We start from the raw sequence: 14510 nt of genomic DNA, 5'->3' as shown, positions 1-14510 counted from the left end.
CTAAGCAGCAGAGGCAGAGAGATTGGGAGTTCAAGGCCAGGTGTCCAGACAATCCCCCAGACAGCTTCTAAACCAAAACTTTAAAGAACTACTAATGAGGTATGCTTGGTTCTAAGACACTTCAAACAAGCAGACGGTATAAAGCAGTTCACTGTGTTTCCCAGATTTCAAGTTGCTCCTAAATGGCAGCTCCTATCAGAAAAGCCCCCCAAGATTAAAAAGGTGGCCTTTCTGTATCAAAAGGAAATGAGATAGAGGGAGGTGAGGGCCCAGAGGCACAAGCTGAAAGGTCCACATGACACAGCTCTGAGTCCAGGCCTGTGGTAGATCCTGGCTTTCCCTCCACAGCCCCCAAGAAGAAACAGGATCTCTGGCCACACACCATCGAACACCATGAGCACACTTTCTGATGAAAAAGTTAAAGACTTTTAGGACTGAAAATAATTTGGTTTGAAAAATTTTTTAAATTTCCTAGCTATTTTTCCAATGGTATTCACACCATAAAATGACAATAAGAAACAGAGAAGACTGGGGTATATTTTATTCAATACAGTATTTCCAAAATATAATTCGATGTAGGCTCAATATGTAAAGGTATTATCTAGTAGATATTTTATATTATTTTCAGTTAAGTTTTCAAAATCCAGTATGTAAACACTTACTGTGTTTATTTGGATGCCAAATTTTGATTTAAAATATTTCTCTTTGTGACGAGATTTCAAAACATCCTTACTTGATAAAGCAGACCACCAACTCAAACCTTTCCAACTGTAGCTAACGGCTGTCCTCTGCTGTGCCGGTGACATTTCGATGCAGAGGGCTGTGGTGACCCACAGTGGCACTGCAGAGCTGTCAGAACATGTCTCGCCTGATCAGACCAGCTCCCAGGGAGCTGTGGAGCTCTGACATAGCACCGATTAGTTACGGATCTCCTCAGCTTTTTCTATGTAACCTAAGTGGCCTTGATCGCCTGTTCTCCTAACAGGCTACACTTCCTTGTGAGCTTTCACCTGCATGAGATTTCACCAGAACTACTTCCTGTTGGGTTAGAAAGAGGCTTATTGGGAACTCCGAAATCTTCAAGCTATTGCTTTCTCTGAGGTGCTAAATTAAGCTCCAAAACACTGCTAAAAGGGGTACAGCTGCAAGTATTTCAGAACAAGGTTATTTAGGCCTGGGGTGTCTATTCACTTGGCTGAATTCCAGAAATAGCTCTACCATTCTCAGTGTGACCTCATCACAGGTCATGTGTATAAAGTGAATGCTAACCCATTAGACACCAGACTCAATGGCAGTTATGGGGTTTCCTATTTACCTCACGTCTGTGTGATCCTTACTTAACATTATAAAACCCAGTGATCGAAATAGATGCTAAAATCTTTACCATGGGTGAATAATTAGCCTTGTGCTCAAACTACTCAAGAGATGTGAGATGTAAGTTTTGAGCTGGTCAAGAGTGTGCCCCGGGTTGCTCCATCACATCCTGGCTGTCAACCGTCTGGCTTGGTCCTGAAGCTCCATCTTGGCGATCGCTGAGAGGTGGACTTCGTCAGGGCCGTCTGCCAAGCGCAGGGTGCGTATGATGGCGTACCTGAGAGAATGGGGTCAGAGTTATCAGAGAGCACAACACCGTCATGTCATGCTCACTCCAAACCAAGGAAAAGGAACATGAAGAGAAAGGCCAAAGGCTTCTGAAGCTGCCATTTTAAAGATCTCAGCTCAGGGAGATTCAAGATGGCTACCCAGAGGCGAAGGTAACTCGGGACTATGTCAGGTTGGTAGCTGACACTATGGTGGGGGGGGGGGCGCGGAGATTCTTTCCTGTGACTAAGAACTTTGGTGGTAGAATCAGAGAGATCCACTGTTTCTATGGGCCATGCAAGAGTGGGGACATTGTGGCAGTTCAGAAGTAAAGCCAGAAGTGGGTGTGGCTTTCTTTGTGTGGGGGCACCCCAACAGTGAGAGCAGAAGGCCTTAGACTAGGCAGTAATCCCCACTGGGTGGAAGGACTTCCTCAGGGAAGGCTGCTGCGACTGGTGCTCCCGGCCTCAGCGGCGCAGAGGGACCAGGCATGGGCATATGCTGACCAGTCAGGGTCTCTGGTGCCTGGGAGGGAACTGAACCCAAGGACAGAAAGTTCCTCTCAACTCCCTTTTGCATTGCTCCACAGAAACACAGGCACACAAAGGAAGAGTACATTTGGGGCCCTGGGGACACTGAATGCATTTTAGGATACTCGGAGGCAAGGAAAAAAGTTCAGAGGATATAAAATTCATTTAATGAAATAATAAAGACAAATAGGACATCAAATAGACATGATCAGAAAAGACCTTCACCATGGCATAATATACTTAAACTGTCAAAGGTACAAAGGCAAAGTAGGAGTTGCAGCATCTGCAAGAGGAAAATGACAGCCACATGCAGGGGTGACCTTTCTAGACTAACAGCTTAGCTCTCAGCAGAAAACCCATAGGCCAGGAAGGAATGCATTCTAAGTCCTAAAAGGAGGTAACTGTGATACAAGACTATTATAACGCCCAGCAGAGCCAGCCTTTAGAAACGAAGGAGAATGGCTTTCCAAGGCAAGAAAAGCCCGGGGACTCTGACCATCAGGCCAGCCTTACAAATGACAAGTAAAAGAAAGCACTTCAGTTGGCTGAGGGTAGCTCTTTTGGCACAGTGACAATCTAGCATACAGGGGCCCTGAATTTGATTCCAGCACTGCATATAAAAGCCAGGCAAGATAGCACATGCCTGCAAGCCCAGGATTTAAGAGTTAGGGACAAGAGGGACATCAGAAGTCCAAGGTCTTCCTGTGCTACATAGCAAGGTGAGTTTGAGGCTAGCCTGGGCTATATAAATATTTTTTTTTGCTCCCATGCAGTCCATCCCTGCAGGTTGCATACGTATATGGAAATGCCATAATGAACTCCATATCTACTGTAATATAGTTAATACCTGTGACTAGATAACGAGTTACCAAATAAAAGCCCCAACTGGGGGGGGGGCAGGATGTTCTGTTTGTTTGACTTTGAAGCAGGGTCTCTCTATGTGGCTATCTAACTTGTTACATAGCCCGAGGAAACTCACTCTCAGTCTTCCTGCTGACACCCAACCCCCAAGTACTGTAATTAGAGTCCCGTGCCACCTTGCTGGCAAAAGGGTAAAACTGCACGTGGAGTAGGTGAGCTCCTCTCCCTCGGGGTTTGCCGTGCTCTCTAGACAGACTGGGACTGAGAGCTCAGGGAAGCCACAGGCAGCCAACAGCATGGAGGCACATGCTTAGCTCTCTTTAAGGTTAAAGATGGGTTAGTAGAAGATGATGCTGTGTGTGGAGAAGGACACGTGGGAAACAGAACTGTCAGTGACGCTCAGTAGCCAGAGTCAGGCTGCACAGTCAGCTGCTGCACCCTGTGGCCCTCCTCCCCTTCCTGCTTCTGAGTGGAACGCCATGTTGGAGGCCAGAAGCCCTCAGTACACGGCTCAGGGCACAGGCTAACAGGGCAGAGTCAGACGGGGCTGTCCTCGAAGAGCGGCTGCTTCTGAGAGCTTGAGAACCGCAGTACCCCCTCCCTCCACCGAGAATTATACAAAGGAGGCGTCGCTACTGCCTGTAGAGAGAGCGTCTGTAGCTTTAAAACACCTTACTTAACCTCCTGACTAACACTTATTTCAATCTTTGCATTTTTAATGCCAACCCTTTTAAATATAATCTCTTAAAATTTTTATGTATGGTGTGTGTGTACACATGTGTGTATGGTGTGTGTGTGTGTCTTGGGGGTTGATTCTCACATTGCACTCTGCTCCCTATTTTGTGAGCCAGGCTAATTGTGTGTGGAGTTTGTGGTTTTCTCTGGACTCCCTGCCTCTGCCTCCAAGCTTGAAGGGGAGGCACTGGGACTTCAGACGGGTGCTACTGTACTCACCTTCACACCAGTTCTTCAAATGCAAACTCCAGTCCCCACACCCGCACAGAGCTCTTTATCCCCTGAATCAATCATCTCCTGGCATTCAATGCAGATGTTCCTAACCAGCATCTACTCACATGTTAGCCAGAGGGTAATCCTGGGAAACTCCCGCGCCTCCGTGCACCTGGATGGCCCAGTCAGCTATTTTGCAGACAGCTTTGGGGGCAGCCACTTTGATCATTGCAATCTACAGAAGCAAGATAGGGAAAGAATGTTCTTTTGTCAGACCATGCAAAGCGTGGCAGGATTTGATAGAATTGGCGTTTCTCTGTGAAGGAAAACAAAAACCTGTCCCCATACCCAAGTCACGTGGGAAACAGGATCTGTCTGTGGTGGAGGCCAACAGAAGGCTTCGGCTAAGGCTGTATTTCACTCAGCAGAGACCTTCTGGAAAGGAATCTCACTTCCAGATCACATTAATTTCCAAGTGGCCTTGTTTCCAAAAGGATCTCAGGCAGCTGGTAAATCACACTTGGAATGTTTATGCTCCATTAATCTGTTCTGTTCTTACAAACGTTATGGGCTTTTAGAATCAAATGGCTTTGTCCTTATGCCAGATAAGCTGGATTCATGAAAGGCAGGGGGGCAATTAGATGTCTTTAATGGAACATTTACAATGTGGCAGAATCCTTCCTACAACCCATACCCATCATCTATCCAGCCCGAGGCCAAATGCTGAGAGATGCTAGACACGCTGGACACAAAGCTATCAGGGTTCCTGTGGTGGGCACCATCAACTCCAGGGATGTAGAAAGCCTAGGACTTCCCCAGCCCCTGTGGTCTCATCTGAACAGTTCTTAAGGCATTCTGCATCCTGAAAGTCATCCCCCTCAGGCAGGCCACTGCGAGGAAAGCCAGCACGGGATCCACTGACATTCAGTCTTTCAACCAAAACCACAGGGAGACTTCCTGTATTCTGAGTGCCATCCTGGGGGTGGCGCATGGGAGGGCAAGAGCCCTGAAACAGCCAGTGGGTGGGAGATGTTGGAGAAGGACTCTGAGGCTGGTAGTGCAGGGGTTGGAGTCGGGTGGGTAGCTCACCTCCTTCCTGGCTGAGGCACTGCCCAGAGTATCTATGCTGTGAGCCGCTTTCAAGGTCAGCAAGCGGATCTCCTCGATGGCTATACGGCTCTTAGCAATCCAGTGAGCCACGACTTCCTGCAGGGGAGTGAGGAAACCATCAGTGGGGTCTTGTTTGATAAACCTTTCCTAGTCCAATGGGAGTTCACACGCCAGGCTGCATACACCTTTGAGTCAGAGTCTCAGCTACAAACATGTGGATACCATAGTTACAATGAGAAGATTGTACAAAGAAGCATCAGTCACTCAAAAAAAGAAAAATTCATTCATTTACTTTTGGATGGTATAAAATTTGTTTGTGTGTGTGTGTGTGTGTGTGTGTGTGTTGTACCATGATCTTCAAACTCAGGCTGCCAGGCATGGTGGCAAGGTGCCTATTTTGGATATCTTTTTTCTTTGAACTTTTTATTGATTCTTGGTGAATTTCACATCATGCACCCCAGTCCCACTCATCTTCCCATCCCTATTGGCCCTCCACCCTTGCAACCTCCCTAACAACAGATTGAGAGAAAAAAAATAAAGATAAAAATAATAAAATAAACAAACAAAAACCCCAAACCAAACAAGCAAACAAACATCTCACATGGAAGCTGTAGTACGCCACAGTGTGTCACACAGCACACCCCTTTGTCCTTACATCTTTAGTTGTAAATGTTCATTGCAATGAGTCATTGATCTGCTCCGAGGTCCCTGGCTTCTGCTGCTCTATCAATACTAGATCCTCACTGGGACGCCTCTGGGATCCTGTTGTTGCCCTGTGTCATGGAGGTCCTGCAGCTTAGGCTCTTCAGAACCAGCTGTTTCTCAGGCTCCCGCAGTTCATAGATGGGGTAGATGTTGGCGTGGGCCAACACAAAAGCCCTGAATGTGGGCATGGGTGGTAACTCAGCTGGTCAGCTCTCCTGCAACCACACCGCCAGGACGAGCTCTCTAACACTGCATTGGCTAGCTCACCTTTGGGTAAGCCAGCCCCGCTTACCTTGCTGCTGCGGCAGCATGGGCCATGGTGACATGGCCTCAGGTAGCAGGGCATGCTACTCACATCAGGCTGCTCCTCTCTGCCCTTGCCTGTTCTGCCTCGACTCACAGTGCTCAGGCCATTCTGTTTTTCTTTCTCACTCATCTCTTCACTACATAGTTGCACAGTGTTGTGGCTCCCGCTGAGGCCACAAACCAGGTGGGTCTCTGGGTGTCTTCTACCCATCTGTATAGCATGGTGGCTGACTGGCTGGCCTCTTATTTTGAATATCTAAATGTCTGATGTCAAGGTGGCTGAACTGAGCAACTGTCTCATTGCCACATTTCTCTTAGGCCATGTGAATACCAGTCCATATAAGTACAACGGAGGAGCTGGTTCTAAGCAGACTAGATTATTCCCAACACAATTTCAGATGACCCAGCAGCCCTTTATTGTGATGTTATTTATTTAAAAAGACCTTCCATGTTTAGAGAGGTGCCTCGTGCCTGTACCACCAGTACTAGGGAAGGAGAAGCAGAGGAATCAGGAGTTCAGGGCTAAACAAAACAACCAAGACTGGAGAGAGAGCCTGGTGGGGTGGTTAAGAGCACTGGCTGCTTTTCCAGAGGACCTGGGTTCAATTCCAAGAACCCATATGGCAGCTCACAATTGTCTGTAACTAATTCCAGGGGATCAAATGTTCTCTTATTCCAGTACATGCAGAAAGCCCTTAGAGGATGTTCTAAGCACCCCCCAGCCTCCCCTTCTCTCTCTTTGTCTATCTCACACACACACACATACACACACACACACACACACACACACACACACACACACGGGCACTTTAAAGCCCCCACTGACCCCCCACAGCCTTGCCTTTTCCAGGGTGCTGTGCAAGGAGGTTATCTAGCGTGTGTTTGATGCACAATGGTTCTTCAGCTTCTTTTACCGAGTGTAATGCTTTGACTTCTATCCACAACTTTCTGTTTACTAAACAGCCAGCAATGCTCACTGCTGGGAATGACTCTATTCTAGAGAGGAGCGTGGTCTGTTACCCAGTCATCTGCTGAGGGACGTCGGGCTACGCCCATTTCTGATCCATGGAGCCTCAGTAAACATTTCTATATAGCCTTTGGTATGAATATATGTTCTTCATTTTGTTGTTGTTGTTGTTGTTGTTTTTGTTTTCTTTCATTTTTTAAGCAAACACTAGAAGTGGAGTTGTTTGCATTCGCTAACATTTATAAGAAATAGTTGGCTTAGTGGTTGTACCACGTAGTGTTTACACTGGCCAACTATGACAGTCCTTGGTGTTTCCCAAGCACTGGGTACTGTTAGGAATCTTTCAGTCAGAGATATTTCACTGTGGATCCAGCCTGCATTTTTCTAATGCTTGGATCCCCCTTTGATTTATTTGTTTGCCACTGGTAAGACTGTTCATGTCTTAAAGAAACATTCCTGAGATATGACACGGCAAAAATGGCAAAAACAAAAAAGGAAAATAATGTGTCATGCAAACATAATCAGATGTCATGTAAAACAATCTTCAGAGCAAAACTATGTGGAGAAGCAAAGGCACCGGAGTAGCTGAGCCTGGAGTAGCTGAGCCTGGAGTAGCTGAAATGTTTAACAAGAAGGGAAAAGTGAGAGGATCCAGCGTAGCTTACTTCGAGAGGAATTGTATATGTACTGTGAGGGGCTAGAAGAGACTCAGGAGAGCTCACCCAGCAGAGAAACAGAAACAGAACACCACCAACGTGCCCAGCGGCCTCTGCGGAGGCGGAGGCACAAGAGCATTAAAACTGAGGAAGGATGCCCTCTCCAACAAATGCTGGGGCAAATGAACGGACAAAGCAGGAGTCTGAAGAGCCATCCCTCAGAGCAAGGCTACACCCACCGCTCTGTGCTCCAGAGCAGAGAGGGATGAAGCAAAGGCCCCAGACTGATGCCCCACATGGGCCACCAAGACAACAGGACAAGTGGGAGTTCACTAAAATCATAGGAGAATGGGGAAAGAACACCACAGGGGGAAATACTTGAAAATCACAGAGCTGATCAAGTACACTGCCTAGAATGTAAAATCACTCAGTAGAAATCACCAAACTATTCAGGCAGACAACGGACATCAGACAGGAGCCCAAGCCCAAGGGGAGAGCAAGACAAACGATGACAAGATACCCGCTGGAGTCACATGGATAAAAGCAGTTTGGCAGGTCATTACAAATCAGTCAGAGTGCCTAAAGGAAAAATCTATGACATCACCACATACTGGTGGGGGTGCATAGACCCTGGACCATTGATACGCAGCTAGTGAGCTGAGTACAACGATCGTATCACCCAGGGACACCTAATACAAGTGATTACACCAGCTTCGTAACAACCAGAACCATAAAGCCATAAACAAGATGGGTGTGCCTGGTAGATGCATAGCTCACCCGTGGTACCTCTACACTAAGAGATGCTGCTCAGCAGTGCAAAGAATCAGCTACCGAATCACACGGCTTGCTGAGTCTCCAAAGAACCACGACTGAGGAAAAGAGCCAGTCCCCAAGACTTACTTACAATTTCATGCCTGGAATGCAAAAAAAAACCAAAAAGACAAAATGGAGCAGATTATGGTTGCTGGGAGCCAATGAAGGTACGGAGTAAGAAAGTGAGGTGAGTTTGGTTGATGAAAGGATGGCATAAATGAGTGCGTGGTGATGGGAATTCTGTAGCTGAATGGTACCCAGGACAGCATCAGCATCATTCTCATGTGCTTCTGTAGCTTTTCAAGCCTCTCCCACTGAGGAGAACTGGGTAGAAGAGCTCTTTCGGCATTATCTCACACAGCTGTCTGTGTGGCTATAATTATCTCAACATAAAACAGTCAAAATGAGTACTCGTTTCCCACTCCTCTCTGTGAACATCCTCTGTGTTTCCCTCAGTTGTCAGAACGTAGAGCCAAGGAGGGAAGTTCGTGGGTTATGGGTTCATGTGCCATAAATCCCAGACACAACATTCATAACCCATCCCAGGTGATCAATGGGTTTTGGGGTTCTCAGTTTGAAACACAGAATTATTGTTTATGGTGCTTGCTAAGCCTGGCCAGCCAATTCCAGGGCTCGATTCAAGCCATGTGAATTCCCACAGCCACCTGACACCCAGTCACTTTCTTCAAGCACATGTGGCTCCTGAGGCCTGACGCATGTCCGATGTGAATGTAAATGTATTATGAAGTGTAAATTGTGCACTTAGAATCTTCAAACGGAAACCACCTCGTCCGTCCTGAGCTCACTGTGAGCACACAGACCGGGCCGACTGAATACACACAGACTAGGCCGCCTGGCTGACTGAATACACACAGACTGGGCCGACTGAATACACGCAGACCGGGCCGACTGAATACACACAGACTAGGCCACTGGGCCGACTGAATACACACAGACTGGGCCTATGACTACGTTTTGAATGAGCTTCCTCTGCTTCTTTTTCCTTTTCAGAAACGCAGCCACAGAATCAGCATGGTGGGGTTCTGTGGCCCCAGCACTCAGGTCGGGGTGAGCCTTACAGGTGGAACCAGGCTCGGAATTCATTTCCAGCAGGCTGCTGGCAGTCAGTTTTTGAGGAGTGGAAATCAGGGAAACCACACCTTCCTAAGCAGACTTAAGTGTTTCCCATCTCAGTTTTTAGAAGGAAGGATCGAGTTCCCAGCTGAGTCCCCTCAGACCCCAGATTTCTGAAAAGCATTGAAGGGTGAAAACTGCATTGACTAAGATGAAATTTCATTTTAAAGATGGAACAATTTAGAAGGGGGCTGGAAGGAGTCTCCGCATCGAGGGAAACAAAATGTCATTTTTACAAATTGTGACAAGAAAAAAAAGGGCTGGAGCAGATTCTTGTTTATGACATGCTTGCCCGGTCTCCCTTTGCTTCTGCCAACTCAACTAATTCAAGGCAGATGTGAGAGGGTTCCAACAGAAACAGACACGGGTTTAAAGCCCCCATGGGTGCGGTGGGATAAAGGACAGGAGAGAGAGACACGGGAGAGATCTCCTCCCAGGTGCAGTATTAAACCAGCACTCACATCAATCAGGGCGCAGGCCTTTAATCCCTGCACTCGGGAGGCAGAGGCTGACACAAGGAGATCCCTGAGTTGGAGGCCAGCCTGGTCTACAAATCGAGTTCCAGGACATCCAGGTTTATAGGGAAACTGCCTCACAAAAACAAACAAACAAACAAATGCAACCCACAAAACAAAACAAACAGACAACAACAACAAATACAAGCAAAGCAAACGCCACTCAAAAGCACCTGGGCAGAACCCCTCACTCCTCAGGACGCTGTAGGACCCAACATGCCCTTCCCTCCCCTCGCTCCTCAGGACGATGCAGGACCCCAACATGCCCTCCCCTCTTCTCCCTCCAGGGCTTGAAAAGATGTGAGGAAGAGATCATGCTAATGCCATGAGCTAAAGTCCCTTCCTGGCAGCAATAGGGCTCCATCTCTCATGTCCCCACATCGTCCCACAATGCTCCTCAAGCCCAGGCTTCCCCACAAACTGCATGGCGTCACAAGATTGGCTGCATTCTTCCCAAAACAACACTATAAACCAACCATGTTAATGTTGCCAGAGCTCAGACTCACAAATATTATTGATAAGTAACTGTTGCCATTGTATTTTGCAGACCCCTCTCTTCCCAGCCGCCACCCCTGCTACAACACTGCTGTGGTGAATATTAGTATTTATGTCTGCATCCACACTGCTCTCAGAGCCGACACTGAAGAGGGAATATCTCACAAGATGGAAGCAGCCCATAAAGGCCTAAGCGGAAGCTGGGCGAGGCTGTGCATGCTTCTCAGTCCCTACTCAGGAGGTAGATGCAGGGGCATCTCTGTGAGTTCCAGGACAGCCAGGCCCACACAGAAAGACTCTGTCTCAGAAAAGCAATAAACCAACCAACAAGACAAACCACCAAACCTAAGCAAAAAGCTGCTGCGAAACATTCTGAGGTCATAACTGAACGATGTGGGATGCAGGAGTGGGATTCAAGGGTGGTAGAGAGTGGGTGTGGGAGAGGGTGGCCTCCTACAATAACATACACCTATGCGGCAAACACAACACTTCAGTCAACACAAGCTAGGCCTAGTATTAGCATGTGAGCAAAGGTAAGATTAAATACTCAACACTGAGTTTTCTTGATTTCTTAAAAATTAGGAGAGCCTTGTGGGTTGTGACTTGGTTAGCTCCCTTCTTGTAGAAGGTTCTCTAGAGTCTGCGGCCATCCCTCTTCCCTCTGCAGACACACATGATCTAATTTTACTGCCTATTTATAACTGTGCTTATAGTGGGTTGTGAGTAACACACTCAATGGTGTACAATTTATGTAGATGAAAATTCAAAAACCATGTCCCTCCCACCAAATGCTGGCCCCATCTCTCCATCAGAATCAGCCTGTTCCATCTGTAAAATCTAACATGGAATATTCCTTCTTTCTCTGAGTCATACACTGTTTCCCCACATGTTTACACTTATCCAATTTCTTCCAGAAACCCAAAGGGCAAGGCAAGTTCTTTTTCTATGACAATCCCAAGTCCTGAGTGCGCTGTCATGTCCCAGGCTCTCTAGAGAACCTGAGTCTGAGAGGGCTGGGGCCATCCTCATACTCCGTGTGCTGGGTGTTGAAGCATGGGACCTGGCTCGTCTTTCACAAGGGGAATGCAGTTTCTCACCCAGGATACGGCCACACCCACACCAGAAAACCCCACGCTCGTGCAGAGGAAACCTCTCCAGCATGGATGCTCTTTCTCCTAAGGTCAGCATAGCCGAGTGGGCTTCAGCAGGCTCAAGGATGTGAGTCTCCTTACATGTTCGTAGAGCTTCTTCTTGAAGGCCTCCCTCTGCACGGCCCGGTCACACATGATCTGCAGAATGCGTTCTGCCAAACCCACGGTTCTCATACAGTGGTGGATTCTTCCAGGTCCAAGGCGGCCTTGGGAAATTTCAAAGCCCCTGCCTTCACCTGTGAGGAAGCAAACAGAACATGAAGATGCCCCAGCCAGTCCTTTTACCTACATAAATGCAAAAAAAAAAAAAAAAAAAAAAAAAAAAAAAAGCTGAGCTGCCCTCAATACAAACTGCCTTCTGGTGTGGAAAGAGTCAATTCCAACACTGACTAAGGAACAACATTCACTAAGATTGGGGTGGGGGAGAGACTGTCTCTTGAGTAAAGTATCAGCTGCTTTATTAGGGCTGCATAGATCAAAGGTGGATGAGACACTGCCCTGCCTTAGGGATCCAGGGCTCAGAAATAAAGGACATGGTTATGGTGACATGAGATAATGAAAGGCAAAGGAGGGACAGATTGTTCTCCATGGTGATCCCAGGGTGTGTGTGTGTGTGTGTGTGTGTGTGTGTGTGTTTGGGGGTGATGAGAAACAAAAACACTCTTTGAAGGTTGGGGAGATTTCATTCAGGCAGCGAATGAAAAGATGGTGTCATCCCAAGCATGTAATGAACATTTAAATTTTATTCGTTTTATTCTGTCTTGGATCTAAATTCAAATAAAGTGTCAACATTTTCTTAAAGCCACCAGGGAGCCCTTGACCATGCCTTCAGCATGTTGCTCTGAACTGGATAATGTGTGTCTTCAGCTATGTTTCTGGCTGATGTCAAATATAAAACTGTCCTTAAGCATTAAAACAAAACCATATCATCCCAAATAAGAAAATACATGCAGTGAACATTTTCCTTGATAACTGGGGGAAGGCGGTAAGCTTCTAAGCCAGGGCTGTATGTCTCTCCGATGCAGACCTGGGCTGGGACGGTGACACTCACCTAGTATTAAGTTGCTGGCAGGAACGCGCACGTGATTGAAATGGACCTCCCAGTGCCCGCCATGCATATTATCTACACAACAGAAAACGACAACTTTATAATGCAAAATGATTTGAGCAAAGAAGTTATTATAGGCAGTGACTCTGCTATAAAGTCTAGTTATTTAGTGAGAGTAACATTTGAAAGATATTGTGGACATTACAGGGTCGAACTCAGCCCTCAGCCGCTGCAACAAATTTAACTGCTGGTGTCGCAGTCTCAGAAACTATTTGATATGGAGGTTTTAAAATCTGTCATCTGAAGTTGCAGAGTAATGGAGACAGAGGACTGGGTCCCGCATGTGCATCATGGATGCTGTCAATTTGATTTATCCATCTGCTTCATTCATCCCCTTGGGCAGACCCATTGTATCATCAGGCATTGATTTCCAGAATGAGAAAATAAGAAACTCCAGCTGCTGTACTCATTCTCAAAGTCTTAAAATGTTGACTCTTTCTCTACCTCCCCTCCCCCCCACACACAATTGAACTTTCCTTTCTGAGTATACAAACACACATGCAGAGAAGCCTGCCAGTCAGTACTGTTCCTTGAGGACAACCTGCCCTTTCCACGGAGTAAACAAGAAGGAGGAAGCTGTGCTGCTGCCCACTTATCTGCTGTGTGGACCTTCCCTAGCACACTGAAGAGCTGATGGGGCCAGAGGGATCTCTGAGGGTGCATGTTATGCACACAGCACTGCTGGCTCCCTTCAGGGTTTCTGCAGACTCCGTCTTCCTGTGCGGGATGCGTGGACTCGTTACTGAGTACCTACCCATGTAGCCGAACACCGACAAAGGCCTTATTAACTCCACTCCAGGTGTGTCCATCGGCACGAGGATCATGCTGTGCTGTCTGTGTCTGAACAAAAGAGAAACAACATGGAGAGACTGCTAAGAGTTGAGGGGATCATCTTCTCTGTGAGAGCAGGTGATGGAGGATGGCTGGAATAGTGAGCACATGAAAGACACTCAGCCTGGGCTAACACAGGCTGGGATAGAGAGCAGATCGAGGCAAGGGTTCAAAGGCGAATGAAACCTGAGGCTGCTTACTGCTCAACAGTGCTAGATGACAACTGCCATCCAAGTTCAGCATTTGAAGACAATTGCCTTTAATACACACAACTGCCTTTAATTCAGACAGCTCTGAACATTTACATTTCTCTCCCTCTCTTCTACAGTACCAATGGCTGACCCTTGGGCCTGACAGACACCCACTGAACACTGAAAAATTTAATTTCTAACTACTTTATCCAAACATCTTTCAAGATTCATAAACACTTTACCCTTTACCCCTCCTCCTCCTCCTCCTCCTCCTCCTCCTCCTCCTCCTCCTCCTCCTCCTCCTCCTCCTCCTCCTCCTCCTCCTCCTCCTCCTCCTCCTCCTCCTCCTCCTCCTCCTCCTCTTCTTCTTCTTCTTCTTCTTCTTCTTCTTCTTCTTCTTCTTCTTCTTCTTCTTCTTCTTCTTTTCGTTTCACTACATAACACAGGCTGGCCTGAAAGTTGTGGTGGAGCAGGCTGGACTCTGATCCTTCTGCCTCCTCTGCCTCTGAGTATTGAGGTTTCAGGCCTGCACTGCCAACCTCAGCAGCTCCTCTCTCTAATGCCTCACTCCCTAGATTGTTTCCCAGATGGATCTTGACAGCAAACAC

General features: G+C 47.2%; 2 protein-coding genes across 2 annotated transcripts in view; one reads left to right on the top strand and one right to left on the bottom strand.

Moving 5' to 3' along the window:
• Positions 1–516: 516 nt before the first annotated feature.
• The window catches only part of Acad11 (acyl-Coenzyme A dehydrogenase family, member 11), a 63933-nt gene continuing 49939 nt past the window's right edge, over positions 517–14510 (bottom strand). Inside the window, exons 15-20 of the mRNA NM_175324.4 lie at positions 13635–13720; positions 12824–12895; positions 11854–12008; positions 5010–5126; positions 4046–4155; positions 517–1591 (exon numbers count right to left, since the gene is read on the bottom strand). Of these exons, the coding sequence (NP_780533.2) occupies positions 1477–1591; positions 4046–4155; positions 5010–5126; positions 11854–12008; positions 12824–12895; positions 13635–13720 (655 nt within the window). The 3' untranslated portion in view covers positions 517–1476. The remainder of the gene's footprint in view (positions 1592–4045; positions 4156–5009; positions 5127–11853; positions 12009–12823; positions 12896–13634; positions 13721–14510) is intronic.
• The window catches only part of Ackr4 (atypical chemokine receptor 4), a 28962-nt gene continuing 15981 nt past the window's right edge, over positions 1530–14510 (top strand). The window contains exon 1 of the mRNA NM_145700.2: positions 1530–1754. The gene's annotated coding sequence lies outside the window, so the exon portion shown is untranslated. The remainder of the gene's footprint in view (positions 1755–14510) is intronic.

Source organism: Mus musculus, chromosome 9 (genome assembly GCF_000001635.26).
Source record: "Mus musculus strain C57BL/6J chromosome 9, GRCm38.p6 C57BL/6J".
NCBI classification, from domain to species: Eukaryota; Metazoa; Chordata; class Mammalia; order Rodentia; family Muridae; genus Mus; species Mus musculus.
Note: the sequence above shows the minus strand (reverse complement) of the source record. Positions and strands in the feature narration are given on the sequence as shown.